Below are 18,285 nucleotides of genomic sequence, written 5' to 3' on the forward strand. Positions count from 1 at the left end.
AACTTTTTATATGGGTTTTATAAACAAGAGATCAACTGAAGGGTTACGCAGCGACCAATGGCGAAGGTAGAGACAAAGATACTACAATAGGGACGATAAATATGACACGATATATACAAAAGAGATGCCTGTTTCTATACCATTGAAATTTTACGTACATAACTACTTCAAAGAGCAAGATGACTTACTTGATAGGTAAGAGATATGGTAAGAGATTATATTTTTCAATTATTTGTTTCCAACTACGAAAAACTCCAGTGACATACAATCTAAAAGCATGAATATGTCATAAAATCAAGAATACAACAAAAACCAGGAAGATGGGCCCAAATTAAAGTCCGAAACTGGACGTGGGGAACCCACAGACAGTGGCGGTCGGAGCATTACAAATATGAAAGAAACGAGGAAGCGTGAATATGTCATAAAACCAAGAGTACTACAAAACCAAGAAGATGTGCTCAAAGAACGAAACTGGACGTGGGAACCCACAGACAGTGGCGGTCGTGGCATTACAAATATGAAAGAAACGAGTAAGCATGAATATGTCATAAAATCAAGAGTACGACAAAACAAAGAAGATGGGCCTAAAGACCGAAACTGGACGTGGGGAGCCCACGGACAGTGGCGGTCGGGGCGTTGCTAATATGAAAGAAACGAGTAAGCATGAATATGTCATAAAATCAAGAGTACGACAAAACAAAGAAGATGGGCCTAAAGACCGAGACTGGACGTGGGAACCCATGGACAGTGGCGGTCGGGGCGTTGCTAATCTATTGTTGGTTTAAATATATAGATTTTTTATATTTAATTCTATTATATATATCAAGATATAAACACTAATAATTGTTTGTGATTCAAAAACACTATTAATTGTTGATTACTAATAATATATATCAAAAGTTATAGCGTTTTACCATAATTCTATATTAATGTCGTTATAAAAATTAGACTCTTGACAAAATTAATTCAATAAATATCCCTAACTTGATAACCCTAAATATTAATTATTAATTCTGGTCTTAATCAACATACAACCCCGCGCTGGGCGCGGAGACCTCCCCTAGTATATCAAGATATAAACACTAATAATTGTTTGTGATTCAAAAACACTATTAATTGTTGATTACTAATAATATATATCAAAAGTTATATCGTTTTACCATAATTCTATATTAATGTCGTTATAAAAATTAGACTCTTGACAAAATTAATTCAATAAATATCCCTAACTTGATAACCCTAAATATTAATTATTAATTCTGGTCTTAATCAACATACAACCCCGCGCTGGGCGCGGGGACCTTCCCTAGTATATATATATATCAACAAGAAGTAAACATTCGAAAAAATCATTAAATTAAATCATATAGTAGTGTAATTAATAATTAAATCATGATATTTTCCTTCAATTAAATCCTATAGTATTACTATTTAAATATATCAACAAGATTCGAAAAAATCATTAAATTAAATCATATAGTAGCGTAATTAATAATTAAATCATGACATTTTCTTTAAATGAAATCATATTACTATTTATAAATATCAACAAGAATTAAACATTCGAAAAATCATTATATTAAATCATATAGTAGAGTAATTAATAATAAAATCATGACATTTTATATATATATATTGGGGATTAGTCAAACCGAGCCGGCTAAGCAGAATTACTAGCATACTCCATATGTCTAATATAAATTATGTAGTATTTTTTCTTAATGGTTAAATTTTTATAAATGGGAAACTTTTAAAAAAAAAAATTCTTGTGCATTTAGCCAAAACATCTAATAAAAGAGGACAAAGGGAGTATTTAATTAGAAATTAAAAGACATCACGAAAGCCAAACGTAACTCAAAACACTAATTCGTCTCCCACTTCTCAATAGGATAAAAGAAAGCTCTGATTTTTATGAGCAACAAAAAAATAGTTTAGGCAAAGCGCAATTACAGTTTAGTTTTTTTTTTGTTAAAACCAAAATGCTTTTAAAGGATTAAAATTAGTTAGGGAGTATAAAAAGTTGGACATTTACAGAAGTGAAATGAAGATTTACATGATTCTACATTTGCTATCTTTATCTTTTGGGGATTTGCCGTCGTGTCTTGAAGACGCTGCAGCTGATGATGGCCTGTGGCTGCTCCTTGGTACCTTCCAATGGTCAATACAATATCTGATCATTAACACTCATCGAAACACCAAAAGAAAGTAAAGCTACATTTTCAATGAGATTCTGATTACGGTATGATCATTGTCAATGTTTTATACTCGCAATTGGTACCTGCAAACTCACCTTTAGCAGGTAAAGCATATGGACAGAAAACAAATGTACTAAAGACTTGCAAATTTGCTTTTACGGTTCTCTTACCTTTTCTTATAATCATTGTTGTATAGTGTTTGCAATGTGCAAGTCAAACCGTAATTTACCTTTTTCTTATAATCATTATTTACCATTTGTGTTGCTTCCTGCTTTTCTAGAATATAGTGTTATGAGTAGGAATGAAATACCTGTGGACCAGTGACCAATCGTGAGGTAGCAACACTTGTTGGTTGTGGAGTTGGGTTACTACGTGGGCTCTGGTCCTCAAACTCTTGTTGTTGCAAAGCTATTGCTAGTTGTAGATCAGAGCTGCATAGTACCATGATGGGAATCAAACAATCATATTTACGTTTTAAAGAGCACAACTATAACAAATGCATAAAATGTGTTTCTAATGAGAGACAATTGGTTAGTGGTCAAAGAAAGGTATGAGATATTTACTTGACATCTATGTCTGTGTCCGCTACATTGTTGATGCTTGCAAGATAATCCTGTGAGGGAGAACCAAAAGAAAAAGAAAATGATTAAAATGGTAAAAGAAGATCTTATGTGGATTAGTGACTATGTTATCAAGAGATGACTATGTTATCAAGAGAACATACAGCAGTATTTGTGACTGCGTTTCGTTCATCCCATGTGCCACTTGCGCCACCTGTGCTACTGTCAATCTTGAAATCCTTGAAGGTAGCAGTCATGAATGCAGTGTCGCCATTAACCTGAAACCAGATTGCATGTCAATAGTGGATATAGTGGTATCTCCTTAGAGGCCAGAATTAGCAGATAAGACAAATAGTGAGTTAGTAACTTTGCTGATACCTCGTTTAGTTTTTCCCAAACCAAATCAGGCTGGTTCAGGTAACCTTGATCTGTAGCCAAAAGATAAAGTTCACCTTCATACTGAAAAAACGAAAACAACAACAAGTATTTAATCGGAATTAACCTTTTACAATTCAAAAGATTGAAATATCTACAAACTAAACAAACCTTGAACATGGTGCAGAAATGATTGTTGCGGAAAAAAACACAGAGTTCACGTTCTTTAAGGCCTTCTTGCAAGCGAAAGAGTCTGTAAGATATGATCAATAAATAAATGTAAGATCAAACACGAGCAGTCAATTAAAATATATGACTTCCCAACCATGAATAAGATCACGCACCCACAAAAGGTTAATTGACTTGCACTATTCTTCATAAAGTTCCTGATTAGTTCACCTGGAAAAACACAAGAACAATTAATTAGCAATTGCAAGAATATATGGAAACATGCGAATTAGAGCATAGAGAGCGTATCTAACCACAATGGCATGCATTTATGAGTTTCTGAAAAATGTATTTCAAGTATATCCCAAGTAGATCAGACACGGTATAATTTACCTTCTTCTGCTGTGAGCCCATCTGTAGCCCTTCCTTCAGAAGAACAATCACCCACATCCTTCTCAACCCTTTTACCCAGAAGTGACTCACCTTCATAAACAGGTTCTTTGTCTGCACAAACTGGAGCCACTGTGTTTACACATTCCTCACCTTCGTACATAGGTTCATCGGTAGGTACAGGTGAGGTAAACGCATTGGGCACATTGTCATGCTGGGATCTGCAACTAAAATCTGGAGATGCAATGGTCATCTGAGTAAGAATTTTCATCTCAAGATCTTCAGATGCAATGTTAGCCATGACAATAATATAAGATGCAGGAGTAGTTTAATTATGTAAAGAGACATCTATAAGGTTACACCATCTATGGAAGAGCAAAAAACTACCTGGATCAACAGAAGCTGCATCAGACTTGAGTAGACTCTCAGAACTGCTTTCAATTTTCGCTGACTCCAGATTAGCCTTATCCACAAAGAGCGCCTCAGAAGAAGTTACATCGACAATGGCCTTTTTACTGCTACTCGCGTTCTCAACATCACAGGCCGTTTCAACTCCAGTTTGCTTCGAAGATAATTGATCATGGTTGAGATCCTCACTTTTAATTGTAATCGGTGTCTGAAATTCCCCAACTTTGATCACATTGCCATCATTTTCTGATGCTTTATCATCATCAGATTTAAACTGGTCTAGCTGACTGATATTAGTACCATGGGTGCTAGTTGGACTTGCATCTGAAAATGTGAACGCAGAGTCTTGATTGGTTGAGTCTCCGTGAGTGTTTGGAGTTGAATCATTCCCCTGCCCCTGTGATAACTGCAAGGCTTGCAACAACTCTGTTTCTTCTTCAAGATCCCCCTTTCTCATTCTGCGAAGCTCTGCAGCCGCAGGTGGAGAATCATCAAAAGATCTTGTTTTCGAAAGACAAGGTGAAGGAACCCCTAAAGCTGCAGTAGTTGCCGCAGCAAAATCAACAGAATCTTCTCCGGGATTTTGATCACCTTGAGCCTCTACATTCTGCGTCTCCAGGGCAACTAGCTCACCCATTAGAGCATTATACGACTTGCTTCCAATTGCATTAGCTGCTTCAACATCCTGTAGGTATGCACAGGGGAAGCAATTGAATCATTTCTTTTACTACAGACACAGGATTGATAAAGAAACCATCTTAAAAGGAGTGCTCTTGATCACTGTTCCAATCCATAACAAGCCAAACAATGGATAAAAAGAATATAGTAACCTCTGTTTTGTTTGTCAACTCTCAAGAAGATAAAGAAGAGAATATGACCCCACATCCCAAACATTCACACACAAAAGACAAGAACGAAATGAAAAACGTCAACAGCCTATACTAAAGAATTTTGAATATTTACGCGTTGACGAAGCCATTCAGATAAAGTATGAAACCAAGTGATATACCTGAGGATCAACTATCCATCCATGATATAAGGGAATGTCAAGTAAATCAAATATTGCACACTCAGGGGTGAACTCAAAATCATCAATCCTGCAACGAGGTAAAGACTCATGGTTATTAACTTATGAATTTCTACATAGTAGAAGCAGAAACAGATCACAAAGTATTAACCTCCTGAATTTAATATTGACATCAATTCCAGTAGTAAGTCGTGGAAGAAGATCAATTGCATCAGCAATGTTCTGTTGCTGATTCTCAATATATCCTTCATCTTTGTTCTGCCATTGAGAAATACAAAAAATAAAGTTCACCCCCATAGACTCAACCCATAAGATAATATAAAGAACATGCAAGATAAGAAGCCAGCTTATTACATTGACTTTACTATTGGAATCAATCAGTCTGTCGACCACGAGAGACATCAATCTCTCTTGAGAAACCTCATAACAGTCAGGATTTAGTTTCAAGTTGTTTCTCAAGAGAAGAACATTACCTGTTGCATCCAACAATCAATAACAACATTTTATAAGTAGAGTACTCAGAAAAATTTCTGTCCCTACCAACAAAATCTGATGATTGGTACATTAAGCAGCATCAAATCAATGATTGAAGAAAACACCTAGTAATAACATTGATTACATTGTACGGAACAAGCAAACCTAACACCGATTCTTCAATTTCTTTTCCAAATTCCACAAAATCAGTAACGCAAACCTAATGAATCAATGATCATAACACCGAAATTCCACATTCCAAATCCTATTTTACGATCTAAACGAAGTTTGAATCAACCCTAAGATGAACGAAAATGGAGAAATAGAAACATACAAATGGCTAATAAAGGACAAGGTCCATTTTCGTTCTGGAGAATGATAGGTGTGGTTCGTCCAAGGAACTGAATCGATTTCGTCTTATACAAAATCTCCTCTTCCTCCGTAGTATTAGTAGTTTCCTTTGGCAACAAATCTTGCTGCTGCATCGCTTCTTGATTCGTATGCGTTTCTTCGTTAGGAGATTCTGAAGATGAAGCGGTCGCCATTGACGATGATGATCTCAACCAAAGCTAATAAAAATCAAATTCGAAAAAGTCAAATTTCGATCGAAGAAGAAGAAGAAGAAGAAGAAGAGAGACAGATTATTGGAAATTCCGAAGAAATTTTTTTTTTTTTTCTGATCCAAATCGAAAGAGGAAGCGAGCGAGAGAGCAAAGAGGATTTAATTTATATTTCGAGAAAGAACTTTAAGGAATCGCATAACCAAACCGGTACGTACCAAATCTAAATAACTTTATGGTCTAATTGCTATTGAACCAATTGTTGTAACGATCAAATTTGTTCCGGTATTTGATGTATGAGGAAGAATTATGGTTTGATCATTACGGTTTGGATAAACCAATTTGGTATATTTAGTGCGTATCTTCTCGGGGTAAGGGTCAATTTAAGATACTAATAAAAGTCTTAATTTCTTATCATCAGACCGTCATTTCCTAATAAGTCATCTTTTAATAGTTTCTTTATTTCTAATTAATTTATTTTAGAGAAAATTACAAAAAAAACCCCATAATAATTTTTATTTGAACGTATATTATCCAATATTTTTAGATTAAAATAAAAATATGCCATTTGATTATTTGTAGTCATAAAATATTTTGTATATAAATTATTGGTGAAATCGAACCTGCAATTTAATAGCCGTTAAAAGACATAATAGAATCATTTGGCGGTGTTAAATTTGAATCTCCCATATTTTAATCTATATATATATACAACTATTTTAATACTCCCTCTGTTTTTGAAAAGTTGTCGTTTTAACTGTATTTAGACAAATTAAGATAAAGTATACAATGACTATATTAACTTCATAAAAATGACAAGTAATTATTTACAAATAATTTGTGTTTAATTAAATGAGGGTAATTTGGGTAGTTATTGGCATAAGTTACATTATTACCTTAAAACGACAACTAATTTAAAACAAAAAAAATGCTCTAAAACGACAACTATTCGAAAACGGAGGGAGTACTATTTATTATAAAATTGGTGTGGTCTAATGGTAACATGTGGGGTTGAATACAATCTGAACCTGAGAGAGTCTCTTCGGAAGTAATATTTTTTTTCATTTTCGGTTCACGGTTTTCTGTTAACCGGATTGAATCGGAATTCAAACTGGTGATCTTCTTCGTCGCCATTAACGTCAACAAATCGAGCAACCGTCGCTGCAACTTCTGACCATGCTTCTTCTCCTCCGCCGATTCAACCGCTGCGGCAACCATCGTTCTCTTTGATTCACACCTGAACCAATCCATGGATCACTGCAACTTTCGATTCTCATCTCATACAAAGTTATAGACGAAGAAGAAGACTAAAGCGGCGAAGAAGGCTGAGACGGCGCTAGGATTTAATGTGAAGGGGTTAGGGTTTAAAAAAAAAAAAAAAAAAACAATTTCATTTTCTTGGTCGAACTTGGGTTTAAAAGGCAGTTCATTCCTTATTGTTACCACTATACCACGACAATCCATTCGTGAAATGATTGTATATATAGATTAAAATATGGGGATTCAAATTTAACACCATCACATAATTCTGTTACGCCTGTTAACAGCCGTTAAGTTGCAGATTCGATTCTGTCAATAATTTATATAATAATATATGAGATATTTTATGATTACAAATAATTATTTTTAGATCTAAAGGATTCAAATACATTAAAAAAAATCTGGAAATAGGATTCGCCGATCTAAGAAAATCCATGAAAGTGGAGATAGGTTAGGTTTGTTGGAACTTATTTTTGACAAAAATGGTTTTGACCATTGTTACGTTGGATTTCCCGGTGAAAACGTTTACCGGAATGACCGGTTCTTGGGCACGATGAAATCGTTGCTGCGAGCACTACGTGGTGGTGTATTGGAATGTCAAAAACGGAATTCGTTTGAATGAGAAATGGAGGTCCAAAGTGGTTAGCTTGCTAAGCTTGAGATTTTAACTAAATGTTAATTGGACCACTTTGGAGGTTAAAGGAGAAACCCAAACACATATGGGTTGAATTTGGGATTTGAGATTAATAATATGGGCTTGTAACCCATTAGTTTATTCTTGTTTGCCCTAATCCATATTGAATTATGTTGTTGACTAATTCAAAGAAATATCTCCTTGATTGATTTTGTAACAACCTAATTAAGTCTTGTGAATCAAGGTTGGAATCAATTTACGACATTGACGTTAGAGAATCAATTCTCATAACTCTCGTATCCTCCTCTTTATGGTATAGACGTTGAGCTTTTACTATAAGGTCAAGCCTTTGTCTTCTCATTCTGATTATTGATCAAAGCATAAAAATCCATCTCTTCTCTCTTCTTCTTTTTGTTTGTGTCTAAGAGTACAACACAAGACTAGTGTTCGATTAGCTTTTGATTTGAGTGTTGCAATCAAAAAGAGAAACAATTTATCCTAGGACTCTAATTGTCATCAAACCGGCAAAATACGGGGCGATTTTTAAGTTAAGGAGAGATATCATCAAAGTGTTTGACTCTGGTTACCACCGTCAATCTCTGTTCTTCAATCATCCTTTCGGTATTGTTGATTTTTGATACTTGTTCTATGTTATTTGTTTTACAAATATTAGATTGTGCCCCTGTTGAAATATTCAGGTTTTACAAGGTTTCATAAGTACAACTTCTGAATAAAGGTTAAGCTATGACGAAGAGAGCGAGTGAAGCTAGAAGATGAACATAGAGAGATTACGGGAGAGAAGGAAGGAGAATTGGTATGTTAGGGTGAAGAAGAATGTTGGGTTGGGTGGGTTTGCTTGGGTTGGGTTCAATTAGTTGTAATTGGGTTAGAATTGGTTTAGATTAGGTTTAATCCGGTTTAGTATTTTTTGTTAGTTTGGTAAGCAAACAGTAAACCGAATAAAACCAATGTTTGTGTATAAATTAGACGAAAGCTTTTATTCTAGGGAGAAATAGGATTCAACTATGAATTTTTGGGGAAATGAGTTGAGAAATACATTTTCGGGAACATCTAACACATGGTCATAGATTGGATTCTATCTGATATGATGTAATACTTCTCGTGGAGAATAGACCATTTTCCCATTTGATGATCTAGAAAGAAATTATAAAATTGGTGGGCCGATTTCAATGTTTAGCGATTAGGAAGTTTAAAACGTAAAAAAAAATACAAAAAAGTGCCTCCACGTCTTAAAAAATGGTGTGTTTTACACTTTGATTGTATTTTCTTCTAGTATTTATTTCACCTTAATATATAAGCATAATTTATAAAAAAAAAATTGAAAATGTAACCATAATTTTATAATTGAGTTTTAATATCTTTTAAAAGGAATAATAGTGTATAAATTATGTTTTATAAAATATATCACGTTAATGACTAATTTTGAGAAACCATCAAAGTGTTGGTAACATAACATAACCATCAATCTCAATTCACAAGGGAGATAAATTATGAAGCATCAGAATAACCTCATTCTATTTCACAACTCTTGTACAAGCATGTCAATGTGTTGGTATTTTTAATGTTGATTATGGGACTGTTCGTTTAGCAGTCACAGAATGCCTCATTTATTGATGGGTTATGGTAACTTCATAAACGAGGAGTTAATATTTCGCCGCCCAAGAGATTTTCGAAAGATCAATTCCCTCCTTTATTGATGGGGTTAGACTTGCTCAAAGAAAGATTGTTTTTTTCATTGTTGAAGAGAAAAAATGTAGCCATTGTTAACTTTGAAAACAAAATCAAGGTTATATAACTTGCTTCTTGTATATCAGAGCACACGGCTCATCATCACTGCGAGCAGATTCTTTCTAGAACCATCATCCGTATGGCCCAAAATTTTGTTGGCAACAACAATGTGAACATGCTCCGACCTATTGGTGTATTTGGTTTGAAAGCTTCGGTACGTATTAGCAACTGTTTTCATTTATTCATGCTCGTACATAACGTGTTCAGAGCAACTGTTGTTATCAATGCTCTATTCACTGTTCTTAATTATATATGCTCTATTCACCGTGATATTAAGGTGGTAAAAAGACGTGGACACAAGATATATTCACACAATGCTCTCTTCAATAACTAGATTACTTATTCACAAGGATGATGATGACATTCTAATTTACCATAATGTATTCAGGAAAAAAGAGACATCCAGTATGGTAATTTTTTTTCCCATATTTCAATGGAATATATAATTTTCAATTTTGAATAAACAAAAATCAGATCTAGAAGTACATAAATCAGATGAATGTCCTTGCTATATGTAAATTCGACATGAAGTTCATATATGCCTATGTTGGTGTACCCGGAAGAGCACATGATACAAAGGTATTAACTCACTGTGCGAGAAATGAAGCTTATTTTCCACATCCGCCAAATAGAAAGTACTACTTAGTTTACTCCGGATATCCTACTAGGACATGATATTTTGGTCCACATCCACAACAAGAAATATGCACATTGTTAGCACGAAAAATCTGCTATCATACATATTCCATAGCGAATTCACAAATGCTATGACATCGGCAGCTATGATAGGTATCACACATACGATAGCGTTTTCGGACATGCTATTATAAGTTGTTTAATTATAGCAATAATAGAGTGCTCTAATATACTATATTATAACACACTTTTAATGCTATTTTATATTGTATTACAGCATTTTTATATTTTCTATATAAATTTAATTGGATTTATATATAATTATTATATTTGTATCATGTTTTGCAAAATAAATTTAATTCGATTTATAAAATAAATTTTATATTTCATAAATAATCAAACATACATAACCATATTATTACATTAGCCATTTTTACATAACAATATCATACAAGTTTTAAGCAAAAATAAAGCTAACATTACGAAGACAAACTTCAATCTCATTTTCTCTATGTCTTTCGCCTTCCCGTTACCATTCTCGTGCATAATCCTTGTAAGCATGTGTTAGACAAATTAAAAAGAATTTGCAAATGCAAGAGTCTCAATCAATGAAACATAACCATGGAAACTAGATAAACACAATCTCGTCAAACACTTAACAAAACTCCAAGAATGTGTTATAGAGGGCACAAAGCAATCACAAGAAAACCACTTACTGAACTCCACTGGACTTGTGAACAACTTCACTACGTCTATTGACCAACCGCTTGCCTGTACATAAGAAATAAAAATTTTATTATAGAATTGTTTGAGCTAGCTCCACCATTACGACAAAAAAGGAACTTGGATAAGCAAATGAGAGCAACGTGAAAAGAAATTCCTGAACCATGATCAGATTCTTTGCGACCTTTCTGCAAAAGCTTTGTACTTAAAATATTGTGTTAGTATTCAAAAATCTGTTCACCAGATCAACCATGTAGAAGCACTAACATTAGTGGTAAACTTAGAAGATCCAACAATAAGAATTATTATTCACAGTTAACAAATAGAGGAAATCTTAATAGATTAAACATGAGTGCTAATAGAGGAAACCATGTTTTACATTAACATTAGGGAAAGCTTGAGAAAAATAGAAAAGTAACGACTAAATCACAAAAACTCACCTCTTTACAATCTCTGAAACTTTGTCACCCAATTTTCTTGGATCATCAAACCACATCTCACTGACCCAACCCAAAACTGGGGTCACCATGAAGCTGAGGCAAATACAACTCAAACTATACACAATAAAAACAATGACCCTAAAAAGAATAGAAAATAATTGTAATCGAAGAGATAGAGAAATCAAAAGAAGTACGCACGGTCAAGTTTAAGAGACTTGGAAGGAATAGAAATGTCGTGCATAACTTTGATTCTTCAAGCTTCTTGGCGTTTCCAGTCACAAACGTCACCGCCGTGGCAAATCCACCGCTAAAGAACCTAAAGCTCAAAACTTCACACAAGTTCAAGAGTTGTTATCCACACCTAAATGCAATGTACAAAGTTTCAAAGTCTTCCTCAAAAGAATAATTCTCTAAAGAACTAAAGCTCCAAACTCAAATAAACTGAGAAGAATGGTTCATAGTTGCTATCAAGGTTCCACAATCTTCATTGTTATAGATATGGCAGCTTTGAAACCAGATCTTTGTGCTTTTCTCACTTTTTCCTCAAAACTACAGCCTCATCTTACAATCAACACAAAAGGGGAAGTTTCATTTGAGCTATGTTCTTCTGGTGTATTCAAAAGATTCTGACAAGCATCAAGAGGCCCAGCCACATAAACTCTTTCAAACTCACATGTACCCTTCACTGACGGAGCTGCAAAATTAACCAATTTAGCAATAAACATGATTAAAAATCTCTTCTTTTTCTGCGTTGACCCAAATTACAGATTCAAAAAGCCTCTAATTTGAATCGACAAGATAGGAGGTAAGAGCAACACCAAGTTAACTTTCTTTTATTCTAAAGACGAAGGAGATCTAAATTTTGAAGAACCTATATGATGCAAAGAAGAGAAGAGAGCATGATTGTAAACCAAAACTGAAAACTTATACCAAAAACCGAAACCAAAATTGAAAACTCAAGACTTTTTCGACTTCAATCTCTCTAAAAATCTTCAATAAAAAACGGATAAAGTTAAAAGCTTCATCTTTAGATGGCTTCGGATCTAAACTGATTTGAAGTCCGACAACATCTCTAAAGCAATCTCTCTCTCTCTCTTCTCTGTGGTGGAACAAGATGAGTTAGGGTTTGGTGAGCTAGAGGTCGGAATGAGACCAACGTCGAACGACACCAAGTTCAGAAGGAAACCGTAGAGATTGTGGCTGGCGATGGAATTCACGGTGGAGATAGCGAGATTGTGGCGAGAGTTCACCTCTTGTGCCACTAATCGAGAAATGTTAACCTCTTATGCCACTTTTATGTTTTGTTTTTATTTTTGAATTTCTTTTAATTCGTAAAATTGAGTAAAAGACACAAAAACCAAACCAAATTCTAAAAACTACGACCCAACCTTAATAATCCGACCCAAGCCCATAAAAAATAATCCGACCCATAAAAAATCTCCAAATTTTACCCTAAATTTGAAAAACACAAAAATAATCTAAGTGTAAATCGAGAAACTGTAAATCGGAAGAAGAAGAGTCGCTTCTCTTCGTCGCTTCTCATCGGAATCGCTTCAGACCGTCCGTTTTACTTTAACACTATAAAGTCAAAGTAATTACGTGTTGACTAAATGTTTTCTTTCCTCTATTTGAGCCATACACCGTTGACCACTTCAATGGCTTCGCGCTCGTCTTCTTCTTCTTCTTCACCACACAAAGCCACAATCTTTTAAATTTCCTCTTCCCTTTCTTTCACCATCATCTCTCTCTCGGATCCATGGCCTATAACAATTTCACCCGCCTCGATGCTCAATCCGCCGCCGAGAAAGCCGTCTCAGTGATCGAATTAGGTTACGATCTCTGCTCTGATGTTCGTTTCTCCGCTTGTAAAACTACACTAGACGGTTCCAGGTTAGTCGAAATCGACCCGACCCGGAACCGTGACTTAGTCTTCCCCGGTGGGATCGTCGTTAACAACGTCTCGAGCTCTATTAAGTGCGATAAAGTTGAACGTACTCGATTACGCTCCGATATACTCTCTTTTAATCAGGTTTAGTAAAATCTAATCATCACTGGTTCGTGTTCCTGTTTGTAGAAACCCTAATTTTGAGTTTGATTTTTGTGTAGATGTCGGAGAAGTTTAATCAAGATATGTGTCTCTCCGGGAAGATTCCGCCGGGGATGTTTAATAATATGTTTGCGTTTAGTAAATGTTGGCCTAAAGATGCGAGCTCTGTGAAGAATTTAGCTTATGATGGTTGGTTCATTAGCTTGTATATACGTGTTGAGATTGTTAGGAAGCAATTGACTCTACGTGATGAAGTGAAACGTGAGGTTCCTTCTTCTTGGGACTCTGCTTCACTTGCTGGGTATGATTTGATGATGATGATCACTGAGATTTTTGATAAGTGTGATTTGGAGCTTATGATTGATTTTTGTTTTTATAGGTTTATTGAGAAATATGGTACTCATGTAGTTGTTGGAGTGAGTACTAAATTTTAAATTTAGTTGATCTAGGGACAACTACTAATAATCCAGGGACAACTATGTGATAAACTAAGGACAACTACTAATAATACAGGGACAACTATATGATAAACCAAGGACAACTACATATAAGTCGAAGTTGTACCGGTTGAACCAAGTACAACTACCATTACGGCATGTACAAATACTAATAAGTCTTCATGAAAACACAAATCCATATTCCAAAAACACAAATCCATATCCAAAATACAAATTCAAATATTACAAAGACTAGGTGGTAATCATACAATATTACCACCTTGAAAGTAACCCCTTAAGCCTCGCAATCTCGACTTCTTTTGTGGCTAACCTCTCTTTAAGGTCATCAATTTCTTCACGCATAAGACGAAGAGTTTCTCGGATCGACTCCAAAGCAGGATTTCCACCCCTCGCATATTCAAAAGAGGTTAAAACGGCGAGATAACCCAGATTTTGAGCAATTAACCCAGATCAAACTTAAAGCAATTAAACCTTAAATTTTACAAATTCCAAATTAATAGAAAGTAGATCTATTCAATTGAAGAAGTCTAAGAGAAGAGAATTGCCATACCTTATAACGGCGAGATAACCCAGATTTTGCAAAATTTGAAGAAATCTGAAAACCCTAATTTTTGGGTTTTTCGTTTTCAAAGGAAGAAGAAGAAGAAGAAGAGAGAAGACGAAAAAGAGAAAGAAGAAGTGAGAAGCGACATGTGAGAGAATTACCCAGATTTTTGCAAAATTTGAAGAAATCTGAAAATCCTAATTTTTGGGTTTCTCATTTTCAAAGGAAGAAGAAGAGAGAAGACGAAGAGAAGAGAGAAGACGAAGAAAAGAAAGAAGAAGAGAAACCCTTGAGTCAAAAGCTAGTCAAAGACTAGTGTGAACACATTTATGTGGGATCTTTGACAATTAGATTTTCTTCATAGTTGTCTTTAGATGTTCAGTTGTCCTGATTTGCTCACAGTTGAACTATTTCAAATTTTGTAATTTTGTAGTTGAACCTTAAAAACAACCATAATTTTCTAGTTGTTCCCATCAATTTCCAAATTAAATTGGTTTTTAAGAAGCATTTATAGAATAATTTGTAAGACAACATAGTTTCCATACTTATTCCATCTTTATAGATGATTTTGAACTAAATGTTGCTTGTTACCTAATGAGTGATTTGTGTAAAACAAGTTTATGTAAACATTAATTATTGATAATGTTAAATATCATATATTAAAAATATTAAATGTACTTTCAGAGTTTTAAAATGTTTTAAATCACTTATTATGGTTTAATTTATGAAATTTTATATTTTTGTAGTATTAGTTGTTCCCAGTTGTACCGACTGAACCCAGAAACCAATCTTACTCATATTGCAAAGTATAAAAATAGTTTATATTTCAAACTAGTCTTACAAACAATAATCCATATATTACAAAGTAATATTAGTCTTACAAATAAAAATACAAAGTTGTTTAAGTTGTTCCGGTTGAACCCAAATGGTTACACAGTTGTTCCGGTTGAATCCAAATGGTTCAGTTGTTCTAGTTGAACCCAAGTGGTAAAACAGTTGTACCGGTTGAATCAGAGAATTAATCAAGTTGCTTCTGGATCCTCGGGCTCCAGCCATCTCTCCAAGTTAATTCCTGGAACAGCTTTGTTACTCATTCTCCGTTTTCCACCCTCTGGTTATTGTCACTTAATACCTCCACATGAAAAAATGGAATACGACCCTCTTCATCACATTCTGTTAAGAAAATGTATATGTCCTCATCATCTACAATATATGTCTCTCTCCGAGCTTTAGATAGATTGTAACTCAGTTTCAGATTTTCCAGGGACTCCATTCTGAGCAACCTTCGTAGTGATCTTATCTAATAGCACCGAATAATTTATCTTCTCTAAACATGCCGTCTTAAACGATATAGCGTATAGTGAATTTTTAAAAATCCACTCATTCCCTTCTGAATAGTACCCTCCATAGTCAAAATGTACGTTAGTCTGGCTCTTCTTCTTCATCGCCTCCTGAAATTACAACAATTTAAAACATAATTACCACTGGTACAGTTATACTAGTTGTACCAGTTAGCCTACAGTCTATTATTTGTACCAGTTGGCCTATACTCTAACAGTTGTACCAATTGACTATGGAGGGTACTATCCTGAAAATACAACATTTAATAACAGCACAAATCTACACCATTTTTCACAGTTATACTAGTTGTACCAGTTGGCCTACATACTATCCGTTGTACCAGTTGGCCTACATACTATCAGTTGTACCAATTGACTATGGAGGGTACTATCTTGAAAATACAATAATTAAAAACAGCACATACACCATTTGTCACTGTTATACTAGTTGCAGTTGTCCTACAGACTATCAGTTGTACCAGTTGGCCTATAGTCTATCAGTTGTACCAGTTGAATAATTAAACATAGTTGTACCGTTGGCCTATCAGTTATACTAGTTGGCCTACAGACTATCAGTTGTACCAGTTGGCCTATAGTTTATCAGTTGTACCAGTTGAATAATTAAACTTATTTGTACCAGTTGAATAACTTTCTGTTAGTTATACCAGTTGACTGAGATCTGACTCGATTCTACATAAGATGTGACTCGATTCAACAATGGACGAGCTACATTCGTTTAATAACCAATGCAAATACCTCAATTCGCCAATATTCATTCGATTCTCTCGATTAATCCAAAATAAACCCAATTCTCTTTCAAATCCCTAATTTTAAAGAATTCCAAAATACTCATAAATTACCTAAAAATCTATCAATGCAGCGATGTCAAGAGGATACATGAGAAAAAACTAACCGATTTCGAGAAGGAGGAGGCGTCTGTTAAGCCGTATTTGCAGATCAGCGGTGGAGGAAGAAGACACTCGGGGTCGGAGAGAGAGAGAGAGGAGAGAGAGAGGGGAGAGAGAGGGGAGAGAGAGGGGAGAGAGAGAAGCACGATGATCTGCGTTTTTTTTTTTTTTTTTTCTTTTTTTTCTCTCTTCATCCATTAAGGGTAGTTTAGGTATTTCATATTTTTGGTGGCATGCAGATTTTTGAGTGGCATGCCAGATCATTTTTTCCCAAAAAGTGGCATAAGTGACAAAATTTCGATTGTGGCCGGCAACGGATTCATTGTGGAGACTATGGCCTACGGAGAGAAAAAGAGAAAAAGAGAAAAATTAGGTTTCGAGTGGGTTTTGTGATTTTGGCTAAGTGAAGGAGGTAAAAAGTATAATATTTGGCTGAATTTTTGGCGGTCATAAAAATTTTAGATTTTTATTCTAATTTTTTGACTAGGTGATTGAGCGGTTAGTGTAAAATTTGTGATTTTAACGTTTCGCTTTGCTATTATAGGGATTAGCGTTTATAGAATGCTATGATATAGTTACAAAATCTGAAATACTATCTTTCATAACATTTGTGAAATTCGTGTTATCCCATTATGCTATCAATGTACATTTTTTTTGTAGTGATCGCAGGGTTCAATATCATCTAGATCAGTTTAATAGGGGAGGACCGCCTACAAACACGCGAGAGTTGTTTAACCGAAGAAATTCAGGTTTGCGGATAGTGATCGAGCGGACATTTGGAGTATGGAAAGCAAAGTGGAGAATTTCAGATCGTAAGCATCCAAAATATGGTTTGACTAAGTAGATAAAGGTTGTAACAACAACGATGGCACTATACAACTTCATACGCGATTCACATCGAGATGATTCTGATTTTGTGCACTGGCAGAGAGCAGAAGAATATCATATATACTCATGATGATGATGATGATGATGATGATGATGATGATGGCAGTGGTGGTGCTGGGATAATTGTGATGATTGTTGAACCCGAACCCCTCCCAGGGTTGGTAACATCATTGTTGAAGATGGGACAAAGCTCTCATTAGACAAGCACAAAGATGGGTTGAATAGATCGTATAAGTTTGTGGAGAAAATAATATAGATTTTGTTATAGCTGGACTCGAGAGACGAGCTGCCTATGTACCCGAAGTGGGATCAAGCCAAAACGTAGTTCGATTACAACGAAGAGAATGTATTTCGTCATTATTAGGAATGACGTTGTTTGTGTCTAAATCATGGTGAGAAATGTAGAGGATGAATCTTGTGTAGAAGAATATGAGTCCCCTT

The 18,285-nt window shown here is 34.9% G+C and overlaps 2 protein-coding genes and 1 long non-coding RNA gene across 3 annotated transcripts; 1 reads left to right on the forward strand and 2 right to left on the reverse strand.

Moving 5' to 3' along the window:
- Positions 1 to 1,866: 1,866 nt before the first annotated feature.
- Positions 1,867 to 6,292, reverse strand: LOC9308697 (ubiquitin carboxyl-terminal hydrolase MINDY-1). The gene is made up of 13 exons (XM_021022961.1): positions 5,932 to 6,292; positions 5,478 to 5,596; positions 5,275 to 5,381; positions 5,106 to 5,193; positions 4,076 to 4,781; positions 3,692 to 3,922; positions 3,475 to 3,529; positions 3,302 to 3,383; positions 3,134 to 3,214; positions 2,920 to 3,033; positions 2,759 to 2,808; positions 2,506 to 2,626; positions 1,867 to 2,148 (listed from the first exon to the last, which is right to left on the reverse strand). Exons 1-13 carry the CDS (start codon positions 6,140 to 6,142, stop codon positions 2,050 to 2,052), a joined length of 2,064 nt encoding a protein of 687 aa, XP_020878620.1. The 5' UTR covers positions 6,143 to 6,292; the 3' UTR covers positions 1,867 to 2,049.
- A 4,752-nt stretch (positions 6,293 to 11,044) lies between these two features.
- On the reverse strand, positions 11,045 to 11,755 carry LOC110227694. Its single transcript, XR_002331378.1, has 2 exons — positions 11,660 to 11,755; positions 11,045 to 11,267 (listed from the first exon to the last, which is right to left on the reverse strand). It is a non-coding gene; the product is annotated as an uncharacterized LOC110227694 (long non-coding RNA).
- Positions 11,756 to 13,387: 1,632 nt separating this feature from the next.
- Positions 13,388 to 14,140, forward strand: LOC9310798 (MACPF domain-containing protein NSL1). Its single transcript, XM_002872583.2, has 3 exons — positions 13,388 to 13,688; positions 13,766 to 14,007; positions 14,086 to 14,140. Exons 1-3 carry the CDS (start codon positions 13,416 to 13,418, stop codon positions 14,138 to 14,140), a joined length of 570 nt encoding a protein of 189 aa, XP_002872629.1. The 5' UTR covers positions 13,388 to 13,415.
- Positions 14,141 to 18,285: the final 4,145 nt, after the last annotated feature.

The sequence above is a fragment of the Arabidopsis lyrata genome, assembly GCF_000004255.2.
Source record: "Arabidopsis lyrata subsp. lyrata unplaced genomic scaffold ARALYscaffold_6, whole genome shotgun sequence".
NCBI classification, from domain to species: Eukaryota; Viridiplantae; Streptophyta; class Magnoliopsida; order Brassicales; family Brassicaceae; genus Arabidopsis; species Arabidopsis lyrata.

Bases quoted from the DNA above. Each gene is read 5' to 3' on its own strand.
- LOC9310798 (XM_002872583.2), top strand. From the start codon at position 13,416: ATGGCCTATAACAATTTCACCCGCCTCGATGCTCAATCCGCCGCCGAG. The intron at 13,689-13,765 runs GTTTAGTAAAAT...ATTTTTGTGTAG, and splicing joins ATATACTCTCTTTTAATCAG to ATGTCGGAGAAGTTTAATCA. The intron at 14,008-14,085 runs GTATGATTTGAT...TTGTTTTTATAG, and splicing joins GACTCTGCTTCACTTGCTGG to GTTTATTGAGAAATATGGTA.
- LOC9308697 (XM_021022961.1), bottom strand. From the start codon at position 6,142: ATGGCGACCGCTTCATCTTCAGAATCTCCTAACGAAGAAACGCATACG. The intron at 5,597-5,931 runs GTATGTTTCTAT...TGGATGCAACAG, and splicing joins TTGTCCTTTATTAGCCATTT to GTAATGTTCTTCTCTTGAGA. The intron at 5,382-5,477 runs GTAATAAGCTGG...TCTCAATGGCAG, and splicing joins ATTCCAATAGTAAAGTCAAT to AACAAAGATGAAGGATATAT.